We start from the raw sequence: 27452 nt of genomic DNA on the forward strand, positions 1-27452 counted from the left end.
GGTAAAGAAACGGGGCCAGAGAACAACTGAAAAAGCAAACTAAAGCTACCAGTGAATCAGAGAACAAATCAGCGATGCAGGGTGATAAATCTAGATCTAAACCAAGCTAAATACAGTATTTTAGATGCATGTAATTTCATGCCCATTAAGAAAAACATGGTCGCATTTGAACCATGGTGAATCTGCGACAGCTGTGTGACTGATTCTGAAAGAGTGCTTTAAATATTGACCAGCTATCCTGATACTTGAGCCCTGCAGTTCCCCTAAGTCGTGTTGTTGGCTCGCTGACCGTCGCATTCAAGGACAAAAGGAACGCCTGATTTGAAAGGTTCAAAAAGTCCAGCTTGCAGCAGCTGGCACCAATAACATTTATGAAATGAATAAAGACAAGCTCAGTCCCCCTGGAGAACTCTGTGTGTGGTTAGTACGCTAAATTACTTACAATGGCATCCAATTCATGGGCCAGATCTAATTTGGCCCCTCTGACACATTTTAAATGCTGCTGGTGTGGATCTGATGTGAGGCAATGAAAACAAACACACATGCATCCCCCAAATGGACGGAAAGAAGAAATGCTGCCCGAGGTCTGCCTCTGAGGTGTGACTTATTAAAACCAGCAATACCTCCTTGCGAAGTTGGCACGTTGACTGTGACGATCTTGCTGTTGGCAGGTAGTGGCAGCTTGGTGGTCACAACCTTTCCACCAACAGAGGTTCCCGTAATCTGGAAAGTGTGCCCACCAGATGTGGCCACCGTGGTCTCTGAGCCCGCTCCTAATTAAAGGAAGGAAATAAACAAAAGGTACCTTAAATACAGCAACACTGCAAATTCAATAATATTTCCCTTCTAATTAACGCACATAACCACTGTGCTTAAGACACAACACAGGAAATCAACACACTTTAGAAATGCTTTACAGTTTGCTGAGTTGAATTAATAAAAAAATAAGAGAATTAAAAATTAGAAAAGAGCTATGCCTAATAAAATGTCATCTCCAGCACCAAAACATATTTAAGACATTTATGCATTATGGCCTCCTCTGAAGGTGATGCAAGCTGTCACCCGTCTGTGCATAAACTGTGGTAAGGACTTGCTCTCCATTTCTGGATGAGTACAGCCTGCAGCTGTGCAATGAACACATGAACCCAGCATGTCCCAGGCACGGTCAACAGGAAACAAAATGAAGCTAAACGCTGGCCTAAGTAAGAGCCTGCATGTGCTCATGATCCAGAGGAGCCCACGATCCTCTGGCAGTGTGGGGACAGGAACTGTCCGGCTGAAAAAGCTGCAGGGCGGGGTGCAGTCGGATTAGTTGGAGGACCTCATCTCTGTGGCTCCAGTGAGATTTCCATTAAGAACAATCAGATGTTTGCTGTCATGGAGATGCAAGGGTGCAGCAACACCTCTGACACGGATGCCAGCATCCAGCATAACAACAGCCCAGCCTTGATGAAGATCAGTTATGGCTCATGGTGACATACACAGTTTGTTCTCTTTTGTTTGTGTGCATGTGTGTGTGTGTGTGTTTGTCTTCTGAAACAGCTCCCTTGCAAGTGCAGTAAATCAAGTCAAATGTGAGCAACTGGTTCAGTTTGTGTTCAGTAAACAAATTACTAATCCATGACTAGAATAGTTAGACTGTAAATTGATTTTAAATTTTTAATTATTTCTTTTTGTTCACATAGCTCTAAAACAAATCCACTTCCTGGTACCAGCACCTGTTGATATATATAGATCTTAAGCATTGTTCTGATAGGTCCTACAACTTTATTTAGTATTCAGGATATTATAAAAAATCTATAAAAATACTCCAAATGCTGATTATTAGTTACACTGTAAAGTACCTTGTGTGCTTTGACCCTGCTTCACCCAGGTAGCAAACGACTGCTGGAAGTTTTTGTTCTGCTGGAATGTGACAGGGGTCCCCATCTTGGTGGACAGGACCACCTTGGTGCCGGGGGTGCCCTGGCCTGACAGTGAGCCAACGATCACTTTGGGTGTGGCAGCAGGTGTTGCAGGACTTCCTGCTGGGGTTGTGACTGAGCCTGGTTTCTGCTCAAGACGTTTCTGAAAGAATAAACAAGTTGATCACAACATTAACTTATTTATTTTTAAAAAAGCCCCAAAACAATAAAATACCGTGACCTGGACTTGTTTATCTTTTTATCCAGGTGGGACCACAGATGTCCTTTTTTCCCCCACTCTCACAAAGACAAAAGTTTTACCGTAAGTTTGAAAAATAAATCAATGATTGAATAAATAAATACAATAAAATAAAATAAATTGATAAAAATGAAAAAACAGACTTAAAAAACTGAACCTCACTCACCTTGGCCTGCTCAGCTGCCTGAGCTTTCTCTTTCTCCACCCTGTGAAATGAGAATATGTGAAAAAGGTTAAAAGATAAAAAGAACAATTAAAAGATTATTAGAAATTTATTGAATTTGTCAAATTCTTAAGTAATATGCAAGTAGGATGTCTAGAGTGACGGAGTTAAATACTAAAAGAAAAAAAACCTCCAGTGAAATCAACTTTTAGACCTTCCAGCATATCTCGCACAAATCTAACCCGACGATTTACTTCTAGCTGAGTCAGAAAATTCTTCTTCTGAAAAGAAATCTTCTGGAACAATATCTGGCTCTCAGTATGGCATGTTTCTATACTGACTAATATAATTAGTCCTACACAGGACGCGCAAACATATTCCGCTTAAATTTGTGACTCTGACCTTTCTGAGAAGGCTCTAATCTCCCAGAGGTCCAGCTCCTCCTCGGCTACCCAGGTCTCAATCACCACTGGGCCAGTCTGCTTGGCAGGCTCGGGCTTCTTGGGGCGCAAGGCACTGGATCGCAGACCCTTCCTCTGTGGGGTGTGGGTTTCTGGCAGAAAGATGAACAAATGATTGACGACAATTTGTAATTACATTTGGTATTGGACAGAAACGGGGCCCATGTAAATGTGTCAGTTTTACAGCCTGGTTACAATAATAACTTGTAAAATATAAATTAAAACAGACTGCACATCCTTTAAAACCAATATTTAGCAATAAATAATACAAAGACAGCATATCCAATGCTGAAATACTGAGCAACAACCAACTATTGCAGGGAAACCAAACAGAAGAAAGAAAAAACTGTATTTAAACATTTATAGTATGGTTTTATTTATACAGTTTAAAAGTTCAAAACAGGTTTGCATATTTCTGTTATTAACAAAGAGTTAGCAATGTAATAGTTTCACTTTGTGTTTGATGGTGAGAAACGACATGAGACGATTTTGTTTTGTTTGTTTTTTAATAAATGTGAAAAAAGAAAAGTCTGTTTTACCTTTTGGAGTTTCTGGCACTCCAAGGGGGCAGATGATTTTGCGTATGCAGTACTCTGAGCGGATGCCGTATGGTCCCACATCGCGGCGCTTGATGATCTCGGTGGTGGTGATTTCAGTATCTGATGTCTCTGTAGCAATGAGTGGGGATAGGGCTGGGTTGGTATGGTGATGAGGAGGAAAGCCCGAAAAGATGGAGGAAACGCACTCCAACATAAAAACAGTGATGCCCAAAAATGTTTTGCACATGTTTTCTCTATTATTCTGTTGGGCCAGCACAGGGATAAGTATAGAGAGAGAGGACATCAAGAAGCAAAGACACTACAAGTTGGAATTTTTGGGAAGACAGCAGTTGCTGACCAGAAAGATTACCATGCCTTACAACAGCGGTCCCCAACCCCCGGGCCACGGACCAGTACCGGTCCGTGAGTAGTTTGGTACCGGGCCGCGAGAGTTGAGGTTCGGGTGTGAAATATATGGTTTTCAGGGTTTTTAGCGTTATTTTGTTATCGTTTTTGTCGTTTACTCGGTTTTTCTGGGTCGTTTCACGTGTGTTATGAATAAATCTTCTTTTTTTTCGGTACCGGTACTAGTTTTATTTTGTTGTATTTATCCGCGACACCTTAAAGGCCGGTCCGTGAAAATATTGTCAGGCATAAACCGGTCCGTGGCGCAAAAAAGGTTGGGGATCGCTGCATTACAAGTTAGTAAAAAGAAACCAATTGAAATAAAATCCTGAAAAAAAAATCTGGACTTACCTCAAAATGAAAAATAAATAAATAAAAATAACATTTATAATCCAAGCTGTAGCTGGAAGCACTTATTTAGCATAACACCTCTGTAGGAGTTTGTTGCCATTCCTCACAGAAAATGGATGAAAACTGTAAATGATTATTGGAACTGTTGAAGGTCTACCTGTACGCGTGGTGCCGACAGCAGCGGACGGTTTCACGGCCATGTCGTCCCATCTCAGACAGGCCCACAGGAGCCTCAGCATGAGGCTCACTCCAGCCATAGACTTAACTGTCTGCAGTCGATACCTGGACAGATAGATACCGATTACATTAAATTATCTACCACATTATTCCAAAGAAATAATGCACACAAACAGGCCTCATGAAACAGGAGCCTTTTTCCTCCTTTCACAGCACCACTGTGCTCCCTGTCTCGTTGTTGTATAGTGCAAATTAATATTTGAATCAGGCTTAGAAACACTACTGACAGCACTTAAGGTGTCACTGAAATGACTGACTCAGAGTTACAGAAAACACGATCATGGGTCTGGAAGCGGCAGAATAAAAACAAACGAGAGTTGTTGGTGATGATGTTGACACTTCACGCCTGTTTCCACTAAAGAAACAGAACAGATCCCTGCAGGGCTATTTATTTCTACAAGGCAAATCAAGCAAGTAAACAATTCTGAACATAACAGACTCTTCTCAGTCTAGAAATAGACAACAACATCTCATCCATCAATAAATAATTTCCAAAAGAAGGAAAAATCCCTTCCTTATATCGTTATGACTGCTATGACAATGAGGTTAGCATTTGGATATCGTCATTAACGGCATCTTAAACATCTGAAAAAACACAATCGTCACAGGGCTTATTATGTGTACGGGGTCTGGTGGATATTCCCTTTCCCATGTGTAACCGCAGGTGGAAAAATATGCCTGGGTTGCAGGGCTTGGTCAGCGCGCAAAGCGAACATCGTGACACCTCTCCGACCACCGAATGATTCATGTCTCCTTTGGAACTCTGAGGTCGGGTCAAAATAACCAGAGGTCCCCGTGTGACACCAGAGTCAGAGCTACAGCATCACCCGAGGCCAAAGCCACGAACGGCAGACAGGAAGAATGAAGACATAACGAACAATAAATCACCAGGACATGGCGCTCTGCCAAAGCTGGGAAACTGTTTAAAGGGGAAGGATGAGAAGCGAGCGCTTATAAAACTTAGAAGAAACACAAAAACTGCTTTTGTATAATCCTACAAGAACCACAGCGCAATACAGAGATGATTACGCACTGTGTCACACTTGCGCTCTGGCTATCATTACTTAAGTTTTCTTCTTAGGAAAAGAAAGTGTGGTTACAGAGAGTTTACACTGTGAAATGCTGCATTTTTGAGCTCATTTCCTGGATATTACATTTCAAGAGAAATGAGAAGTCCAGTAAAAAGAACTCATTAAGAACATTTTTAATTGCAGTGCTGCTGGACACAATATGACATGAAGCGGAACCTCACAATATCTGATAAAAGTGGATAACCTTGGTTATACCATGATGTTCAAAAGCCATTTAATGTAATTCTAATTCGATGATTATGCTGCTCCAAAATCTGAAAAAAGACAGCTCCTTTGGCCTGCTCACAGCGGGTAGAATCACCAGTTAACATAACAAGCACGTGTTTTTTAACTGTGGGCGATCATGAGCTCTAAAGAAAGCCTCCAACTGCCTTTGAACCAAGAAACGCCTTGCAGTAAGGCGACATTGAAACCATCGGAGCACTCCGAACACATCCAAAGGAGTTAACACAGTAAGTATTTCCACATATTTGACTTGACAGATTTTTACGCCCCACCTGATGTAAGCCTCAAGAAATTTGCATCTCCTCCCGGGATACAACCAGGGAACTCAGCTTATGAACCAAGGAGGATGTCCTCGCATTTTACATATTTTGAAATATACTCCCTCTGAATGGCCATTAATTAACAGTTAAAAGCAATATGTAAATGGTAAATGGCCTGTATTTATATAGCGCTTTACTAGTCCCTAAGGACCCCAAAGCGCTTTACATATCCAGTCATCCACCCATTCACGCACACATTCACACACTGGTGATGGCAAGCTACATTGTAGCCACAGCCACCCTGGGGCGCACTGACAGAGGCGAGGCTGCCGGACACTGGCGCCACCGGGCCCTCTGACCACCACCAGTAGGCAACGGGTGAGGTGTCTTGCCCAAGGACACAACGACCGAGACTGTCCAAGCCGGGGCTCGAACCAGCAACCTTCCGATTACAAGGCGAACTCCCAACTCTTGAGCCACGATCGCCCCGTAGCCACGATCGCCCCGTATGTTGTTGTTGTTTTTTTAAATTTCCTTCAGTCTATTCAATTCAGGGTCACGGTCTGACTGGAGACTATCCCAGCTATCACAGGGTGAGAGGGAGGGTATACCCTGGAGGGGCTGCCTGGCTATCACAGGCCTACAGCAGACCGACAGATCACCATTCATGCTCACATTCACACTTACGTCCAATTCTGAATGACCAATCAAAGGAACATGGGAAATAACCAGACCTACGAAGTTACGCTCAGGATGCCCATGCTCGGAAATGATAAAAACAGGATCAAACAAGATTAAACTCCTAAGTAGTTTCCACCGCCGGAGACAAGAAAAGGAAACAAATGATAATGAAGATAATGAGCTGGCAATGTCTCTTCTAGGCTTTAAAGATCAACTTGCTTCCACTTTTGCTTTTTCTATTCATGCTTAAAGAAATATGGATCTTATCTAAGACTCAATACAGATAATAGAATTTAATAACACACCGGCTTCAGAGAGAGAGGACAGTAAGTAAGACGTGTGTGAGGAAGACAAACTGAGAATGGGACCTTACCTCCAGGTGATGCCAAACGTAGGCCTGGGCGAAGGATACGGCCAGATATCAAGTGCTGGCTTAGCATTGTAACTAAACACTGGCACCTCACGGAATCCGCCTCGCCTGGCCAGGATCTTTAAGTCATCGTGCGGAAGTACAAAAATACTCTTCCGGCTGCTCTTGGTGACAAACTTGCAGTAAGAGGGAAGAGCTGTGTCCGAGCGGGTCTTCTTAGTGCGGGAGAACTTGAGGAGGCGCACACGGCCCTTTGTTGACGAGTCCTCCTCGCTCACGGTAACAGACGACACTGAGGTTTTACCGCTGGCGTCAGTAGTTGATTCGCCCACAGAAGCTAAAAGTGTTGTTTTCTGCTCTTGTGTCACCATTTCACTCTGGCTGTCTTCAGACTGGCCATCGAGCCCCGGGGAGAGGATTTTAGTCACAGTTGTTTTGGTCATGGTTGTGAGGGTAGACACGGCGCTGCTCTCTGTTGTCGACACTACAGGCACCACCGGTTCTCCAGATGTCGTCGACGGCACCTTGGCTATCCTCATTTCAGTGGAAAGTACTGTGGTGGTAGTGGTGGTGGAGGTTGTGGTTACCTGTGTGATGATGGTCTTGACTGGTTCTGTCGCCCCACCGCTGCCATTCTCCTCTGCAAAGTCGTCGCTCAGACTCGACTCCTCCGCTGAAGGTATAGGAGAGGGAGCCATTCTTATGATCTTGACGCCAAGACTGGGTTTGGTCTCTGTGCACTCAAAAGATGATGTGCTGTTGTGAACATTCGGAGTATGCTCTGCGGGTGTGTCTACGTTATTTTCCAGCTTTGTTTTCTTCAGTGGAGGTTTGTAATCTTGGTCAGAATTTGTAATCTTGCTTTCTGCCTCTACCTTAGAAGCTAAACAATTTTCTTTGACCCTAACCTCCGTGCTAGTGTTTAAAGAAGCAAGATCCCCGTTCACTAGAGGCTTTTGCTGCGTGGTGTCTTTCAGCGACACAGCAAGCCGTTGTTCATCTTCATCCTTCCCAATACTGTTCACTTTGGGCTGAGGCCTGTTGTTGAGCATGCCATTATTTGAGCTCACCACAGAGTTACCCAGCATGTTTTCACCCCCAAAACCATCATTACCATTTACCTGAGGGAGAGGAGAAAGTGGCTCGGGAGTGCCAGTTACAGTCCTACCATCTCCAATATCTTGCATATTGTCTTGACTATCCTCTGGCCCCATACCGTTTTCCTCTGTGCTCAAATGCACTGAGCCTAAAACTTCTGTGTTTTGGGGAATCGGTTTTAAAGGAGCTGTGTCTTGACTGTCTTTTTGGTCAAGACCACTTCTAAATGTCACTGCAGCATTCAGTTTTAATTTGGGTTCCTCAGACCCTTCATTCTCAGTAAGCGCAGCCTTCGTAACATCTGATGCTACACAGTCTGCTTGTTGCTCTAAAGAACTAGCTGTTGTTTCTTGCACATTGGGGAGTTTAACAACCTCTTGCCCTGAACTAGCTTCCTTTGGCCCCGTAGTCCTTTCATTTTCCACCAATTTCTGGGGCGAGGTGGTGGTTTGGTGTTGTGGTGAATTTGAATTTTCACCTGTACTGCTACTGTCTTTGGGTGTGGAGTCTATAACAGGAGAAGGAAGAGGAGTGACAATCTTATCTGTAGTTTTAGAGAGCTCATCCCGACTCTCCCCTTCTACTTTTTGTCCTCCAACTTCTCCTTGCCCTGGAGTTTCAGTTGTGGAAGGTTTCTCCTCCACTTTCACAGCTTCACCCAATGTGAGATGTGTCTGAGTGAGAGCTTGGGGCTTGAGTGGTGACCGTGGCCGGACCGGAGTGCTTAGAGCAGGGGTTGGTGTGGATGAAACTTGTTTAGGCTCCTGGGGTTTGGAGGCTGACACCTGTTCCCTTTGCCTCTCTTCGATAATGTGCTGCTTCACTCTGCGTTCAAGTAGACTGTCCAGTTTGGAGGACTTGACCTTCTTCTTGTAAGCAATGCGGGTGAGGAAGCCTTTGCTGACATCCACTACGTCGTAGTTAAATGGTCGCTGAAGGCTTTCTGTTGGCTCCTCTTTCAGGGAATCCTTATCTTCCTGAATACAGGAACCTGGAGAGAAAACAATTCAGATTAAATGTGTTTCTTTACATTAGAATCATAAGTATTAGAGCTGAAGTAGTTTAAAGTAAATGACCACTCATAGTATACATGCAACAGAACGCAATGTTAATCAGTCATACTTTGCACTTCATCTGACGGCGAGTCTGTTGAATCCACTTCCATCTTCGTTGGCAATTCCTCTTTCGCCTTCTCCTTTTCATCTAAATCTTCTTTCTTTTCTTCGTCCCTCTTCTCATTTGACGTTTGTTGATCTGTCAGTGGCTTGGGGAGGCCAGAGGAGTCTTCTTCTGTGGCTTCGCTGCTTGTTGCAACAGTTCCCTGAGCTTCTGGTGTGACTACACTAGGCCGTCGACTCAAGTCCAGCAGAGTACACTTCTTGCCAAGTTTAGCATCTTTGAAAAACAGAATGAGAGGACAACCTTATATTAAGCTGCTCACACATTGTTATTATATTAACTGAGCAAATTAGCAGGACAGACCATCAATAATTGAATTTACTGGGAACTTTTGAGAAAATTAAATTAAATACCCCAGGACATCACCATAAATCCAGAGAAATTTAATTCACTGTTGACCAATAAACACAAACAATAACACGTAAAAATAACTGAATGAGGTACAAATCTGTCTAATAACTAAAAAGCACAGTATATGCCATAAAAGCCTCCTGTTCCACACCTTCCAGTTCTTTGCGGTAGTTGGCGTTGGTGTTTCCTGGAAGTCTGGGAACAAATCGTGGCACATAAGTTTTACTGATCCAGCTCCAGCCCCCGTAGCCTGTAACGCGATACTCCTCTCCTTTCTGCTTCCACACCTACATGTAGGACAAGAAAGTAGGCAAGAAAAGAGGAATCAGGTAAAGCGAAAATATTCACATGGGGGGGAAATATGTGGTGGGAAACTAAGAGGGTGATCATACAAAGAGCTTTAAGGTTACAAAGTTATTTGCACACCGATCACTAATTGCTGAGGGAAATAACTCACAGCAGAGCTTAACTTTCTGCATCAAAGAGCCTTTGATCGGCCCTCATGCATGTATGCACAACATGCACTTCAGTGTTTCCCACTAAAAGGACTCATTTTCCAAAGTTTCAATGCAGATGTAGATTAGACCGACACACTGCAGTTACCATTAAAATTAGTGCACAATCATTTCACAAGTGCATCTAAGCATGATTGCCTATCTTACCATTTACATATTTGTCATTTAACTGTGGTCTTCCTGCACAGTATTAAGTACAAATTTACACATGGTCCAATCTGAAATGATGTGCTAATCTCTGGATGAGCTTATCCAGGTTTACATATGAAATCCATCATCCATTCAATAATTCATGTGCCAGAATTTAAATAATCAGTTCAACTGCAGCAATTTGTGCGGCGCCTACCTGATGTTTTATTGGAAAGGTGTATTTGACCCAGGTGGCCTGTTGCAACGTCTCCTCATCCTCCAACTTCTTCTCCCTTTTCTTTACTTTTTCTTTCTCCTCACGCTCCATGGATGTCATGCGATTTAACCTGAAATGCATTTTAAATTGTCATACAGCTCGTACATTTTAAATGTTTCCATCTTTATGCTAAGAGAAGCAGAAAACAAGTCGTTTTTGAGCAATCTGCATCTGAAATTTTGTTTTCATAGAATGCTGCATCAACAATATTATCATTGCTGCATGTGATAACATCATACATGGCGATGGATCACAAAAACTTCTTCCTTTCAAACTCTGATTAAAAGGAAGAAGGAACTGTACTAAACTGGTTCAAAACATATGTAGAAAACAGGAAATACTTTGTATCAATAGGTAACTTCACATCTGAGCAGACAAGTATCACATGTGGAGTTCCCCAAGGTTCCATCTTGGGACCCCTTCTGTTTAACATCTACATGCTCCCACTGGCACAGATTATAAACAACAACAAAATAAACTATCACAGCTATGCAGATGACACACAAATATATATCACAATGTCACCAGGAGACCAAGGCCCTGTGCAGGCTCTTGGTAAATGCACTGAGGAAATCAATGACTGGTTGTGCCACAATTTTCTCCAGCTAAACAAAAACAAAACTGAGGTAATAGTCTTTGGCGCCAAAGAAAAACGATTACAGGTCACCAGAGAACTTCAATCTATACATCTAAAAACCACAAACCAGGCGAGAAATTTGGGTGTAGTGATGGATGCAGACCTAAACTTAGAAAAACACATTAAGACAATAACAAAGTCAGCTTACTATCACCTCAAGAATATATCAAGGATAAAAGATCTGATGTCTCAACAGGACCTGGAAAAACTAGTCCATGCATTCATCTTTAGTAGGCTTGATTACTGTAACAGCATCTTTACAGGTCTACCTAAAAAATCAGTCAGACAACTACAGCTCATTCAGAACTCTGCTGCTCGAGTCCTCACTAAGACCAAAAAAGTGGACCACATCAGTCCAGCTCTGAGGTCCTTACACTGGCTGCCTGTCCGTCAGAGGATAGACTTTAAAGTTCTGATGCTGGCCTATAAAGCTCTGAATGGTTTAGGACCAAAATACATCAATGACCTCCTGACCCAGTATGAACCATCCAGATCCCTCAGGTCATCTGGATCCGGTCTTTTATCAGTTCCCAGAGTCAGAACCAGACACGGAGAAGCTGCATTCAGCTTTTATGCTCCTTATATCTGGAACAAACTCCCAGAAAGCCTCAGATCAGCTGAAACACTCAGTTTATTTAAATCCAGGTTGAAGACTCACCTGTTCTCAGCTGCATTTGAATAAAGCACCAAATCCACACTTTAAGCTTAAATTTCAAAACTTACATTTAACTACTGATTTTATCTACTGTTCTGATTTTATCTGTTTTGATTTTATATACTGTTTTGTTTGTTTGTTTGTTTGTTTGTTTGTTTGTTTGTTAATTAGTTAGTTAGTTTATTTGCTTGTTTTAATCAATTTTAAATCATGCTTTTTATTTGTTCTTGTTTCTAATGTCTCTGTAAAGCACTTTGAATCACCTTGTTGTTGAATTGTGCTATACAAATAAACTTGCCTTGCCTTGCCTTGCCTAAAGATGAGGAGATGACAGCAAGTCTTGAAACCATTCCATGAAAACCTCCCACATATACACACTGATAGAAGTCCTTGAAACGTCACTTTCTCTCTCACTTACTAACAGTTCGGGCTTACACATACACACATTCTGCTCTTAACCTTGTGAAATCTTGGACAATCACTTCTTCAAAAGAGCCCTTGTGTTGCTGAAGCAGTCGTAGAGGCAGGGGTGGGTGGTGGCTGGTTGTGGACTTGCAATCTAAATATTATGCCTCACAGCCAGGGTGGGCCTTTTGATCTGATCTGGGTAAGATCAGCTCTGCCAGTTAACTGCATGCACATCCCCCCCATGTACGTGCACTGAAAGCTTGTTTGAGCTCTTCAAGGTATTTGAATTTTTTTGTAAAACTCAATTTATTTGTGTTTGTGAAGCGATAGCAGCATGTATGGTGCGCACTGTAAATATGTAAAGATTTTCATACCTGGTATGGCCCAGTGAATCCTTCCAGATGGGCAACATGGCCACAGGTTTGATTGCACACTCCAGGATGGCCAGAGCCAGTGCAAACTCTCTGGCCTTACTGCACATCTGAACTGCTTTGATCCAATTGGTCCTTGAAAGAAAAAAAATAAACAAAAACAACATTTTAGCATGTTTCGACCTCCTCCTGTACTCTGGGTTCTTTCAGATTTAGGCTACAGAATATTTGTAAGCGGACAGTCTGACCACGATTTGCTTTTACATCTGTTAAAAATGCTACTTTGACCCAAAAAGTAACTGATTTACTGAAAGATGTTAACCTCACTAGCAAGTTATGACATAAAACCTAAAACCCACTAAACAAAGCCAGTGGAGCACATGAGATATTATTGTTATATCCTTTTATACCTGTGTGACGCCCAGTTCGGGTGCATGAATGGTGCTGGAACATTGTTCTCCAGCTGAATGATAGTGAGCCTCAATGTGGAGATAGTCAGAACCTTGGAGCCATAAATGGATCCGTTCCACTTAAACTCTCCTGCTGGTGTCATGCAGAATTTGTGGGAGAGATGCCGCCTCTTGTCATGGTCCTGTAAACAAACAGATAAATGGAATTTAGTTGGGAATTGGAATCCAGTAACTCAAAGAACTGAATGAGATTTTTCACTTGGAACTTAATTCCACATCTGTAACTAGATAGTAACTGGTGTAAACTGCCACATATAACAAGTAAAGACACATATGTTCACAAGTGAGGACAACTTCAATGTGACTAGCACTACCATAAAAACAGTAGAAACACATGCAAATAAAAACAGCAGAAGAATACCGTAACCAAAGAGCCAGGCAGACAGATGCAGTAATGAAAGAACATTCAAATGTTAGAAATAAAGATGTCATGCTACTTGCCTCTCTGTGCTGGTGCTTGTTGAGGGCCAGGGCGTTGGAGCTGTACTGGTTATGGTAGATGCGGTACTTGCCCTCCTGCCCAAGCTTGAAGTATTGGCTGAGGGTCCCCTTCATTACCACATCTTTGCTGCTGCGTGTGCTGACGCGAGTGATGTCACCTTGTGCGTTTACTACCAGTACCTAAAAAAGTAAGCAAAGAATGAAAATCCAGTTGGAATGGAAAACGTGTCCCTATTGTCTTCTTCCCATCACTCCCAACTGTTCACAGCAAATGCCTGCCCCTCCCTGACCCTGGTTTTGCCAGAGGTTTTTTCCTGCAAGAAGGGACTTTTTCATTCCCACTGCTGCTAAGTGCTTCCCAATTGTTGGAGCTTTCTCTCCATTATTTTAGGGTCCTAACATGACAATTTTAAGAGCCTTAAGTGGTGCTATATAGATAAAAGTAATCTGAATTGAACTACCCACACTGACAATGCAGCTTTGAAATTAGCTAAAGTAAAAAAAAAAAAAAAAAAAAAAAAACTTATGAAAACGTGTATGAGTATGACACGCCTGAACAACCGCCGCGTTATATCGTAATATCCAGCGTTACAGTAGGTGGTTCAGGTGAAGATGATAATGTATGTTTATTTTCAATACCAATGTTGTCTCTGTGCATTTTCCAAGTCACAGTAAAATTATTACCAGCAATAACGAAGCATTCCCTGAACCTTTCATTATATCCTTAAACAAGCTCCTCCTCCCTTTTCTCTTACATTTACTATTGCTGACTGTAATTTTACAGCCAGCAATAAAAAAAAAAAATAGACAATATGATTTGTTGGATAAAGCATTAGAATATATCTTAGTTATAAGCATCAAAGTATCGCAAATAAAAATAATACTTTTAAGGAAAAAAAAAACACTGTTTAAGACTTTTTTGAAAGAATCTGTGGGAATCCTTGTGTTCCTTGTAACGTCATGAATCTAAATGCCGGTCTGAACGCCCATGTTAGGAAGTTGGCACCAATTTTTCATGTATAGTCTAAAAGCCCAAATCCATTGGTGGTTTCTTACCTCTCTGCCCTCCTTGAAGCCTTTATTGGCTTCATGAACAGCAGCTGCGACCTGTTGGTTTTTCAGCTGGCTCAGCTTGCTGTCCGGGTTTCTCAGCCGGGTCACCATGCGAGTTGCTGATGACTTCTTAGCACCGGGACCTGTCCCCTCACCGTTGGTGGAGTCTTTACCGTCCCCTGGTAATGCAATGTCCAATTCACTCAGATGCAGAGGGAGTGATACACAGCTCAGTAATAAACTCAGTAATATACAGTGTGGTGGGGATTAGTAAGACATAGTGAACAGCTTCTTCTGGGATCGTTTATCTTCTGAGGTAGTATAATGAGGTAGTATAATATAGCATCATTCAGTATAATGTAGTCACATAACGCTGTTTTGTCAGACCTGCATCATCAAGGCTCGCCAGGGATGACTGGGAGGACTTGTCAGCCAAGTCTGGGGGTTCAGGACACCTCGGAGGGACACCAGCTCCAGTACTGCTGTTACTGTTTTCCTCAATGGGGTGGGGAGGCTGGCTTAGGCTGGGGATGCCATCGCCACTGACAGGAACAGAATTTGATGGCGGGTTTTCTGCTGAACAGGCAAAATACAATAAATGTAAATTTAATCATATACAGAGCTGACAGGTTAATTAAGAGTAATGTGACTCAACTGTGCTATTCCGTGGGTAACAATCCGAGACACATTTCATGGATCGTTTAACCCAACAACACAAAAGTAAACAGCACATATTGTAAATTAGAAAAATGAATACCAAGCCTTTAAAAACTTGGTCAAAAAGTGAAGGGTTAATATATAGGTTTAAAAAAAATCTTTCAGTTTCAGTAAAGACAGGAACTTTCTTCTGACCATTCTGAAAAATGTTGGGGCTGTGGCTCCCTCTGCTGATAAGCCATGCCTAATGCATGCAGCACATAAACACTTCAGGTGTAGCGATTGGTCACTTGAAAGTTAAAGGCTACTAGTCCAGAGAAAGAAACGCTCAACAATGAGGCTTGTGCACACATGACATCAATGATGAAGATGAGTCAGTTTTCTGGAGAAGTATATGCACATCGTAACTGAGCTATCAACCCAACAAAAGCAATTAATAAACAGAGCAATGTCTAATCAAAGGCAGCAGTTGCAAACAAGCAATTACAAATAAGCAGCCAAAGAAAAGCTTTTTGAAGAACCAGACAATGTGAATGCTGCCTCTAGCTGTTAAAGGAGCGTTTCTAGTCGTGCTGATTGCAGAGACAATGCAATGTGATTGCAAATCAACACAACACAACCAGCTTCTTAGCTCTTTAAAGAAAGCAAGTGTGAGGAACTGAGTTAAAGCACGAAATGACTGGAACAGTTTCAAGACAAAAGCCAATATTCAAGAAGTAACTACACCACTGAACACAAAAGCCAGTAGACGGAATGAGAGCAACATGCAAAGAGGAACACCAAAGCACTGGGAATAAATGTTGGAATGAAAATGAGATTCATCACTCAGTCCCGTGAAGTTGCAAACTGTAGCAGGGAAGCAGATCTCCAAAAGCAGCTTAACGAGGGCAATTTCTCCCTTAAATATTATCTATCTACCTTCATTGCTGTTAGAGACCTCCATATGGGAACACGCCTCCGTCAGAGCCTCTGCGGTCGAGGCCGGAGGCTTCGGAGCCTCGGCGGCCACACTAGAGCTTGCAGTGACCGTTTGCGTTGGAGAAGAGGTTGCTGGAAGCAGGGATCCATCTGAGATGCTACTATTGCCTTCTTGGCCAGTGGGAGGAGCTTCACCGACTACAGATGAACAGCAGCAACATTGTAAATATGTTGATAATGCATTGGTTACTTGGAGACACTGGAGAGGGGAAGTGATGATTGGGCACGTTTGTGTATTGTCTTTCTTAGAGTACGTGCAATAAAAGTGCTATTGCTCTTTTTAAATGCCTCTTTATCACAGAGGGCAGCATAGTCCCAACAAGACGTTGATGTGAATAGGCATATGTCCTTTTGTGATTGCCAGCCTGTGGCTTGTCTTGAAATGCTCACAGCATTTTAATAGGTCAAACACGTGTGAAATTGATTCATCAATCAATAACTAATCACAGGATTGCAGTGATGTCGTTTGTTCAAGGCTCAAAAGCAGAATAAGACGGCTGCATACATGTTTTGTTTTCCTATGATTATTACTTTGTAGCATATATTTGGTCATATTTTTATGGGTTTTAAAAAAAAATTAAGAAACATAATTACCTCCAGCTTTCGCACCATCCACTTTTTTCTTTGTAGCTTCTTCTTCTTTTGTCCGCTGCTCCCCCTCTTCCTTTGCCGCTTCCTTTATCTTGGCCTCCTGCTGTCCTTCATCCTTCAACTTGACATCTTCGTCTCCCTTCTCCACATCCACCTCTCTTTTCTCCTTCTCCATCTGCGCTTTCAGGGCCTCCTCAGCAGCCCGTCTCTTCACCTCTTCCAGCTCCTCCTCCTTCTTAGCCCGCAATCGTTCCAGGATCTCCTCTGGATAAAAGAGGAAGACGTAAAGTGAAATAAACGAAAGAAAAAGTCAAATTCAGGGCTGAGCCAAGAGAAGGTACAAGAAAATTTGAAGGACTGGGGAAAAAAAAAAAAAAAGAGTTAAAACACATTTGCTCTTCGTATGTTTATGTTGGTGGTTGAGATGTTCTCAGTATATGATCATCTAAATGTCCATAAGAAAACTGATGAAGACTTTTTTATTTAATTATTAGAGTAAATCAACAAGTAGTAGATGGATTGATAGAAATGATGACTGAAATAATAGCAATGATAATGAAAAATGAGCCATGTGAGTACATTATATGACAAGATTGGACTTTATTTTTAAACATAAACTAGGAGAAAAGAGAACTGCCTTTCAATGGATTCCTGATGTTATGAATGGTGGAAGCGTTAGACTGTTTATGATTTCGATAAGTAGCACGTACAATATCTATATAATCACTTGTGTTAAACTGGGAAGAATTTGCTGAGAAGCAGCCCAATAGAGCTAGATTCTAGTAAGGGTCAATTTTAGGTCAACTAGTCCAGTGCTGGCGCACACAGCAAGAGTGACATTGCCGGGTAGGGCATGCTGGGTATTTAAAATCCTGGAAGGGTGCTTTAGAAACAGGAATCTTTGGTGGTCTGACGACAGGTGAATGTAAAACTGGTCAACGTAAAACCTCTCCCTGTGCTGCTGTAACTGAAATACAGCAAAAGTAATAAAAAAAAAAAACTGGATGGCACGACTATTGATTCATACATTGTCCTACTGCATCAATAGCCAGGGAGAATTCAAACAAAGCAGTAGAAAGACTGTTCAGGTGAGGCTGCCATCTCTCCAAAACACTACAATTCTGATAAAAAACAAGGGCTAAAATCCCAGTGCAGCAAGACAAAAGCAAAACAAAACATAAAAAACAGGTCAAGGGAAAAGAAACATCAAAAATGCAAATGACTGACATCTGTTTTTATTGCTGACGCTGACAAATCTATGTTTGCAGAGGTAGCTTGTAGGCTTTGATGGAAGATTTTGTGGCCAATTTGATATTTGTTTAGTACATCAACTCTTTGTGAACGCATGTGTGTCATCTTGCACATCATTATCTGCCATTTGTGTTTATTCTCATTTTACCCAAATTGGGAAATCTTGCTCCAAGCAGTCCAAACAGAAGACCATGCAAACACTGAGGAAATGCCTTTATTGACACACACAAAAAGGGAATTACAATTATTCTTTTAACTCCATATTTTTGTTTCTTTTCTGTCCTAAAATTTCTTTTTTGTTTAAACAGAACTGCTTTGAAAATGCCAGAGCTGCTGACAAATGTCGTGTCTCCACCTCCCAACCAGATATGAAACTTGTAGAGGGGAGAAGACAAAGGTATGCCAATTCTGTACTGCGTATTATCACATTAAGACTTAAATATCTGTAATCCAAAACATAAGAGAGTTATGTAGCAATACATAAACTAGATTTAAATTTTAATTCAAACCCTCTGTTTACAAGGAGCAGCCAATCAGAGGAAAGTTGGCCTTAAAGTTAAAGGAGCTGAAGTGGCTGTTTTAAGGCAGAAGAAAACCCAGTGTAAAGAAAACAGAGAAAAGATCATTATGAACCATGACTAATGCAAGACTAATCTAGCATATATTTTCCAGTGTATTATTCTTACCAACTTCCACTGCAGAGCAAACAAAATGCTATAATAAATGAGCTGATATGTGGTCAAACGCTCTTAATTTTCAGACACACAAAACGCCCTGAAACAAACAAAAGACACTGGGAGATACTCTATAGGCAGAAAGAAAGGGATAAGGAGAGAGAGAAGCTCAAGTGCTGGACATGCTCCAGACTGGGACCAGCGTAACGTTACATAATAGCTGAGTTGATTCCTATGGCCAAGCCATCTATGACTGGGTGGCATTCATGAGTACTGGCGAGAACGCAGGCAGGAATGAGGAAAGAGAGGCAGGAAGAGAAAGGGGAAAAAATTACTTTGAGTTTAAAAGAGATCATTCTCCTTTCAAGCATGATTAAACTCAGCAACAGAGAGTATCTGAGACTGTCAGAGCCTATTTTATGAGGAGGAGAAAAAATGATAATCTCTTTACCATTTGCAGCAGTGAGGAAACATTTGTTGCTGCCACGGGCCTTGTTGGTTAGGTCCTCGGTGATGTCCATATGCGTGTGCACTTCGTCCCTTATTTCCTGAAGGGCTGCATACAGGTCAGCCTCCCAATACTCCTTATCCAAGCTATCTATCAGCTCAGCTAGCTGCACCTGAGAGAGATGTTCAGGGAGCATTCAGTAAATGATCACTCCACTTCATGAGCTCAAAGTTATGACAGGCTTACTGCCAAAAAAAAGAAAAGAAGAGGGAATGCCTGGAAGCATTTCATTAGAAAGAAGGTTTATAATAAAAGAGATGATCCAAAATGATTAAATGTGATTTGGTGAAGAGCCTACAACAGAGGCAACAAGAAAAGATGAGGCACATTACCTTGGTGCTGTAGTACCAGATGGCTTTGTCCTCCAGCTCACCATCCTCTTCACTGTAGGGGAGACATGGGAAATTAGATAAAAAAAGAAAGAATTAAGGGGAAGAAGGAAGAGTTGCTGGCAGACATGCTCTAAATAATACAGACTCTGCTGTCTGTATTCCTTTGTTGGACTTTATGTGATTTAATTTGGCTTGTGTTTTTCCTTGTCAGGAGATTTATTCTTTTCATTTTATTTTTCATATCGAACTGTACAAGGTCCCTGAAGAGTGTGGTTACGCTTCCATTTCCTCAGATCCATAAAACAGGCTGTGCAAAACATGCAAAGTGACATACAGCGTTTGCAGCGCGGCATGATATATTATGTCGCAAACGACTGCTGGTGGTGACCACAGTGTGAGTTGGCACACCCAACGCTGCGGCTCTATTGTAGCTCTGCATTTAGAAAGATAACTTGAGGACCTGACTGCAGCTTTGGCTCATTCAGACAAATGTAGCTATGATTGTGACGCTAGCTTTCACAGTAGAGGACGGAGGCTTTCTGTCATGGGCCACCTTATCTCGTCAGTGATGTTCAGAGTAATTAAACTTTCAACATAAAATAAATAAATACCATCGCTGTCAAAACTTTACTAACTGTGTGAACTAAGCAAAAAGATAATTGGCTGTGAAGTTTTTCGTAACTTTGAAGAGTGAAGACAACATGAGAGATTAAAACTAGCAGCGAGCAGACCGACATCCTGAAAGGAGAATCAAAAGAGCAGAGATATGCATCGCCGCTTCCAGTCACACCTTTCAGAGTGCAAAGCAGGATGCAGTTTTAAGTTAAAGTGACATGCTTTGTATCCAGGCAACCACACGCACAGCCAATCATGTCCACCTAAGTCTTTGGAGAGAACTGTGATTTAAACCAAGGATTAGAATTTTTACCTGGATTCTGGAAATGATCTTTGCACAGTGGCCCTCTTGTTAGGTTGCACATGTCCCTGCCACTGTGGTTTGAATATTAAACTTAAGGTAGTAACACATTAATGGGTGTCAAGAAAAACTGCGAGGCGTAGCAGCTTAAGACTTAGTGGTACTGTCAGACTCACTTTATAAAATGAATGATCAGCAATAAATGCATAATCTTCAAAGTGTATGCTTGACTGACCAAAAAAATGAACAAAATGAGCCTTGTCAGAAATGATAAAGCCTATTTTTATCTTCTGTTTTGATTCAAATGAGTCTTTTTTTATTTATTTAAGTGAACTACATATAAATTCCTTAACAATAAGCAGGTACAGGTCTGACATGTCTATCAGAGGGACTGTTAGACATGTTTTTGGTTCTTATCTGCATTTACTGAACTCTTTAAATCTTTAAATTCTTTAAATTAAATCTCGTATACCTATATATAAAACTCGTATACCTATATATAAAATTCTGGAAGCCCATTTGATATACATTAGATTAGGGCTGTGTCATATTGTATTGCCTGTGGTAAAAAATAGTCTAAACTTTTTACATACATGATATAAAACTGTCACATTAAGATATCACCGATATAGATGCCCTGTGTTCACGCTTTTTACATACATGATATAAAACTGTCACATCAAGATATCACTGATATAGATGCCCTGTGTTCACGCTCCCCCGTGCACACAACAAGGAGACAAACCCAGACGTGTTTGACAGCGAGCGCCTCGTGTCCACATCTGATGGCAACTGAATAAAAAGGGGGCCAACTTCATTATCCTCCAACAAAGCTTTGCAAAATTTGCAAATTAGAAACATCAAACTCAAGAAACACACCATCAAGTAGAACCAGGCTACAAAGGCATGCAAGAAGGAGATATTAGCAGCTGGTGATGAGGGACCCAAAAGTAAACAAATGACTCAACCAAGTGTTGCTGGAGCACTCACTAGTTGCGCTCCATGTGACAGGACGAGCAAACGGTAGATGGAAACTACTGATGCGGTTACGCGGTGGAAAAGCAGCTGATTAAAGAGCTAGACACAAATTACAGCATCCCGAATAGAAAATATCCTTCACATTCAATGTTATTATGTGACAAAAACAATAGAGGCTGATGAAAACTTTAATTATTAAGTATTAAAAGGTATAAAACGCCACCTAAGCTACTTTTGCACTAACATTTGATTTCTGCTGTGTCACTGCCATTGCCATATCGTTAGCTTCATAGCATAATTGCCTAAGTCATTGACTTAGTCAAATGACTTAGGCAATTATGCTATGAAGCTAACGATATAATGCTGCTGCTAGCATCATGTGGCAATAGCTTCACACTTTGAATTAGGTAGCAGTCATCAATGACAGAAGCTCATTGGAAAATACGTATAGAAAATACCCTCATTTTTTGGCCCTGATAAGTGCTGCTGAATGCAAGCTGCAATCACTGATTAAACACTGTTCAGTTTTTTTTCTATATTATCAGAAATTTCCTTGAAATACTGTGATGTACAAACACATATTAATGCATATTAATATTTGAGCTACAGTACATGTACTAGAGTATCACAGCTGGCTTAGGCCTCACAGGTCTCTTAGCAACAACTTTCTCAATAACAAGTGATTACAGAGATTACATGTTTTGTATGGAAATTTTGTACTTTAATATTTTTCCCCAAAGGCAGAGCCCATGTTTTTTTGCTTCAAGTACATCTTTGACATGATATGACGGTGCTTATCTGTTCATTTTAAATAAAAGGTTTATAAATCCTTTTGCTTTCTCTAAATCTTAAAAAACAAAACTGGAAATATCTTAATCTTTACATGACAATGGAACAACTTCACTTCACATGGACACTTGACTTCATTTTGCAGCAGCTACAGAGTTCCTGCCAAGGGAATGTGAAGCCTCAGGCCATGTAACAGTAGTGTCTATTCAGCATCCCTCCAGGCCATCTGTGCGCACAAAACTTTATTTCCCCCCATTGCACATACACAGCTTGTGCACTTCTTGTAAGTGAACAGAGCTTTTAAAAGGTAGTCCAAAGACTGGTTGCTCAGCACCTGCTGTTGGCTGATTTGATGATCAGGGTGGAGCAGAGGAAGCAAAAAAAGTGAAATGTAGCAATGACAAACCTCAGGCCACCTAAACTCCTAAATCTCCTTTTGTTTAGGTCATTCACGCTCCTTTATGATTTATGTTGCACACTGTCTGCTGCTGCTGATCCAGCGGGTGCACATACACACCATCTGTGGCTGCTCAATACTAATATCAGTTGCTAGCATATGGGACCAATACTGCTGATAGTAAGGTTATGTTAAAACTATAATGGAGATGTAGCCTGGTTTAATAAAAAGCCGGTCTATTCCAACATGCAGATATGTACTCATATGAATGAAACCAAGTTATGATACAGTAGGGCTGTTCGATATAACGATATATATTGGATGACGATATAAAAAACATCTATCGTTTCATTTTACGCTATCGTTTGTTACGTGGTGTCGCAAAATAAACTGTTTACGGCAATATTTTTTCATTGTTCTGATGGTCACTGTAGTGGCTATATTAATTTCTTAAAGTTCTCTCTTTCTCTTATATTTAATATAACCACACTACTGACGGACAAACGACTGTTTTTATGCTTTGTTGTTAGCAACAACGCCTTTCCGCTTGTTTATTTTCCACATAAAACTTTCACAATAAAGCTCAAAGATCCTGTTGAGACTTTTCAAAATAAACTGAATCACGTGAAAGAGTATGCAGAGTATTTACGGATGAGAAGCAAAAAAGAGCCGTCAGGTGCTAAAAAATAAACCTTAAACTCAAACGTTAGAACAGGCTTTTCCCCGCAGCACGCCGTGTAATAAATACTCACAAAGAAGGCCGTTACAACTTATGACTAAAAATGTATTGTTTCATGCACGGTTAAAACACTCGACTCCAGGTACACGACGCCCAGCTGGAAACTGACTATGCTTGGCTGTGCTTTTTGGATGTTTCAACCTGAATGTTAATATCAAAGGCATTTGACCAGTACTCATAACCGTGACACTGATCTGGGCTGAACTGAGTGGGAACAAAGCCTGGTTGTAACCTGAAGACCTTTTTAAAATTTCCAGATTATTTCCAGGTTCAGACATGTTATTTGCTGTTAACTCTGTCTGAAAAAGGTTACATGTTTTATTACTGATAAAGCACATATGTTTGTCCTCATATTAGCTCATTAGAGCTCTTGAAAAAGACAAACAAAGAATTTCAATCGTGTCACGTTTGGTGGGTCATTAGTGAACTTTCCAGTAGGGCTGGGCCATACCATACCGTTCACGGTAATAATGTTGGGCAACGATAAGAAAATGAAATACTGCCATAGAATATGGGTAAAACGCGCATGCACAGTGCCTTTGTTTACATCTGCGCGAACGCAGATCGTTGAATGAAACAGATGAACCAGAACTGGTTTGTAAAAATGCTGCAACCTCAGTGGTGTGGAACTGGTTTAGCTTTCCTCCGTCAGATACACAACAAAGCACTATTTTTGGTAGAGCATGCTGGTGGGCCGTCGTTATTACCGTGTTTTTTGGAAAATGCGGCACACTTAAAATCAATTCTTTGATTTTTCTGAAAACCGACAGTGCCCCTTATAATCCCGTGTGCCTTATGTGTCTTAGGTCATATCGCCCTGCTCAACTTTCCAGTACCGGTAATCTAGATAATCTACTAATGTATTCGCCACCCTTTCATATGGCAATCAGTGTTATCATGGCTGCTTTAATCGCAGTTGGGAAAAGTTGCTAATCTACTTTGCCTGTAGTTGCTACAAGTTTCTTTGACATTTTATGCTCTCTGGTTGACGTGTTCCTGCTTACTTCTTCCTCTGTGGCTCCTTAAGGGCACCTGAGCATCATTGTTTTGACACAGGTGCTGCCTGTGGGCAAGTAATCAACAGTTATGTTAATGCTAGCCAACTTAGCCACCTAACATGCCAGTATGTCCTATTGATATGAAGACATTGCCATAAAAATAAAAATTACCCATTAGATCCTCGGTTTCGTGGATGCCAGAAGTGCATGAAAACTCTTGTGTTCTGTCTTGCAGCCGACCACAGAAGATGTAATGTGCTCTACCAAGTCATTAAAAAATGGGGCCTAAGAGGAAGCGCCTTGTTTCTGTGTGTGAGTTGTGCTAAACTAGATGCAAAGTGAGGCACTGTGCAAATGCAGCACATAATCACATAGATAACTCACTGAAGAAAACACTGGACTGCAATACGAGCCATTTCAAAAGCAGGGTCTTCTGTAGGAAAGACTAACCTCTTTTGATCTGACTTTTTGTAGTTTTAGTTTCTACAATGATTTTGCAAAGACACAAAAGAAAGTTATAGCACCCTTAACCAAAGGGGAAAAAGGGTAAAAAGCATTATATGAGCACTTCAATTTATTGCACATGACATTTATAAAAAAAAAAAAAAAAAGTTATAGAGAAGCTTCTGGTATTTCATTGCTCAGACTGTCCTGCAATTATAAATTTAGACTATAAAGTTTTCATTGATTCAAAGAAAATGTCCGTGTACTTTGGTTTAGTACTGATTGCAATGAGCGGTGGGGGTATTTCTCAATTGGAAAAGCTGTAAAACTTAGAGAGTTAAAAGTTCAAAATCTATGCACTTCTTCACATTTTCTAAAGCTGTCCACTGGACCGCATTGGAGTCTTTGCTGGGCCGATTAGGGCCCCCGGGCCTTATGTTTGACACCCCGATCTAGAGTTTGTGAAGGATTCTGTGGTTATGCTATACTCTCAGTCATGCTCAGGAATAAACTTGTGACAATATTCTGTTTTTAAATCAGCCGAGTTAAGTGCATGTTGAATATAGTGCAGGTCTTTTTTTTTTTAAAGATTAACACCTACAGGCTGGAACAAAGATGATGTCAATCACTGATGCCAATCTGTTCATAAGTGGCTGTGATTAACCAAACAGACCCCAAAACACGACATAGTAGTTAGAGTACATATCGTACTAAGAAGAAAAACTGTACAGAAAGCACATTAAGGGATTAATGGGCATATTGTGCTTCCCTGTGATGTTCTTTATAAGTCTATGTGCATATGGTTTGTGACACTCATCAACACTCCCACTTTGATACGACACCAAGTTGGAGACTCTGCCTTAGAGTGGATTAAAGTGCTTTAAAGAACACTAGTCGAACAAACAAATGCTCTTTCGTTGAGATAAACCACAAACGTCTGGCACCTGTGTCTTTGTTTTGTATTAGTAGTTTACAGTATGATTCATATCTCAGGTTTTGAGCCACGGTTTCAGCTCAGATCAGTTTTTTGAGAGGTTTATTAAAAAAAAGAAAATGTTAAAAAGGTATTTTATGGAAAGCCTGATTATTAGGTCATTATTGGACCATGAAAAAAATTAATAAACTCTATTACTCTGATGTTTTTTCTGAAAAATTACCGATTTCACCAGAACAGCACGCTTTGACTAAGCGATAGAGTTTGCTTGACTCTAGATAGGTATTACAGTATAAGAAAATGGAAATCGTGATTTCGGTCTCAGTTTCGCAATGTATGAACCCCCCTCAGAAGAAATGTCAAACTGTGTCAAAACTGCTGTGTCTTTTGGAAACTTTGAGAAATAACTAAAGAAATAAATCTCATATTATCAACGTACATCAGCTTACAAAATGAAGCCACGTGTCACTGTTCAATCCTGTGCAACAGCATAACATGAAACAATGTGAACTTACACGATAACGCGGCGATTCAAAAACCAGTATTTACGGTGGTGTCGGTCGTAGCCAATCGGTAGTTGACGAATAAATGGTCTGCTCTTCTGCACTTCTGGGATGCTGTCCGCCACACCGGGTACCTTGTGTGCCACACACACCTCGCACTGCCACTCGTCCTCTGGTACTTCCTGCAGTGGCGGCTTGACACACTCCAGATGGTATACAGCTGAACATGTCTCACAGCACAGCAGGTCACCAAGGCGATGGCACACCCTGCAGTGGTCGTCGTACGCTACCACCCCCTCTGACATAAGCTCCTCTCGGGCAATGTTGGTTGCCAGGAACTGGTCCACCAAAAACTGAAGAACTTTAATTTTGCTATCCAATGGTCCGTAAGGGTAATCCTCATTTTCCTGGAAAGGTAAAATGTGCCGGTACTCTGGGTCACTCTCACAGTACGCCCGCACCACCTCCGGCCAAGTCATACCATCCACAAAATACAGAGTGGAGTTAACGGAGTCCTTCACGTCAGTGGGACCAAATGTGGTGTTAGAAGTGTCCTCTTCTCTGAGAATAGCTTTGAGCAAGGAGACGTGGGTCTCTGCCAACAGCGTGCATTGCTCTTGGCTGGCCAAAGCTGCACAGAAATCCTCAAAACGGAACGGAGAGAGCCGTAAAACTGTGCCAAAGTTGCGGAGCACCTCGTAGACGGCAGACACGTTGAGGAGCTGTGAGGTAGGAACAAGGAGGTCCTCAGAGGACTTGGGAAGCTCCAAGGAAGGAATGTCCTTTGCCTCATGAATAGGTGACCGTGGTTGCAGTGTCCGAGTCTTTTTCCGGCCTATGCAAGAAAAAAAAGGGGAAAAAAGTCAGGAGAGATGAGAGATGTGGTGAAAAAGCCAAAATCACAAAAAAAACATTACAAACACGACACCAAACTGTAACGAGCTACACTGTATGCAGTTTACCGTTAGTCATTACATCCTTATACCTTAATGTAGCAACACCCTTAAGGTCTTATTGACTTTGCTCTGTAATTTTGCAAGAATAAACTGTCTGCAGTAACACAGCCACAGAGAGATGCCCTTGGCAAACCCAGAGCAATCTGTGGAGATTCCTTCTTATAATTTCCGCTACAGGAGAACCCACAAGAAGCATCTTTTAAGTGCTATGAGTGCAACTGGCGAGCTCCAAGCCCAATAATCTCCTCTAATAAAAAAAACGGATGCAATAACACAA

At 41.4% G+C, this 27452-nt stretch overlaps 1 protein-coding gene across 1 annotated transcript in view; it reads right to left on the bottom strand.

The window, feature by feature from the left end:
- The window catches only part of LOC146630837 (nucleosome-remodeling factor subunit BPTF-like), a 57925-nt gene that overhangs the window by 26608 nt on the left and 3865 nt on the right, over positions 1 to 27452 (bottom strand). The window contains exons 2-21 of the mRNA XM_085354982.1: positions 26232 to 27054; positions 19522 to 19573; positions 19133 to 19301; positions 16760 to 17020; positions 16106 to 16303; positions 14918 to 15106; positions 14534 to 14709; positions 13478 to 13657; positions 12977 to 13158; positions 12570 to 12701; positions 10436 to 10565; positions 9726 to 9861; positions 9167 to 9439; positions 6950 to 9035; positions 4240 to 4364; positions 3327 to 3455; positions 2729 to 2879; positions 2330 to 2369; positions 1845 to 2067; positions 624 to 773 (exon numbers count right to left, since the gene is read on the bottom strand). Coding sequence (XP_085211108.1) covers positions 624 to 773; positions 1845 to 2067; positions 2330 to 2369; positions 2729 to 2879; positions 3327 to 3455; positions 4240 to 4364; positions 6950 to 9035; positions 9167 to 9439; positions 9726 to 9861; positions 10436 to 10565; positions 12570 to 12701; positions 12977 to 13158; positions 13478 to 13657; positions 14534 to 14709; positions 14918 to 15106; positions 16106 to 16303; positions 16760 to 17020; positions 19133 to 19301; positions 19522 to 19573; positions 26232 to 27054 — 5805 coding nt within the window. The remainder of the gene's footprint in view (positions 1 to 623; positions 774 to 1844; positions 2068 to 2329; positions 2370 to 2728; positions 2880 to 3326; positions 3456 to 4239; positions 4365 to 6949; positions 9036 to 9166; positions 9440 to 9725; positions 9862 to 10435; positions 10566 to 12569; positions 12702 to 12976; positions 13159 to 13477; positions 13658 to 14533; positions 14710 to 14917; positions 15107 to 16105; positions 16304 to 16759; positions 17021 to 19132; positions 19302 to 19521; positions 19574 to 26231; positions 27055 to 27452) is intronic.

Source organism: Diplotaxodon limnothrissa, linkage group LG6, assembly GCF_057381915.1.
Source record: "Diplotaxodon limnothrissa isolate DT_005_m linkage group LG6, D_limnothrissa_male_GT1.1, whole genome shotgun sequence".
NCBI classification, from domain to species: Eukaryota; Metazoa; Chordata; class Actinopteri; order Cichliformes; family Cichlidae; genus Diplotaxodon; species Diplotaxodon limnothrissa.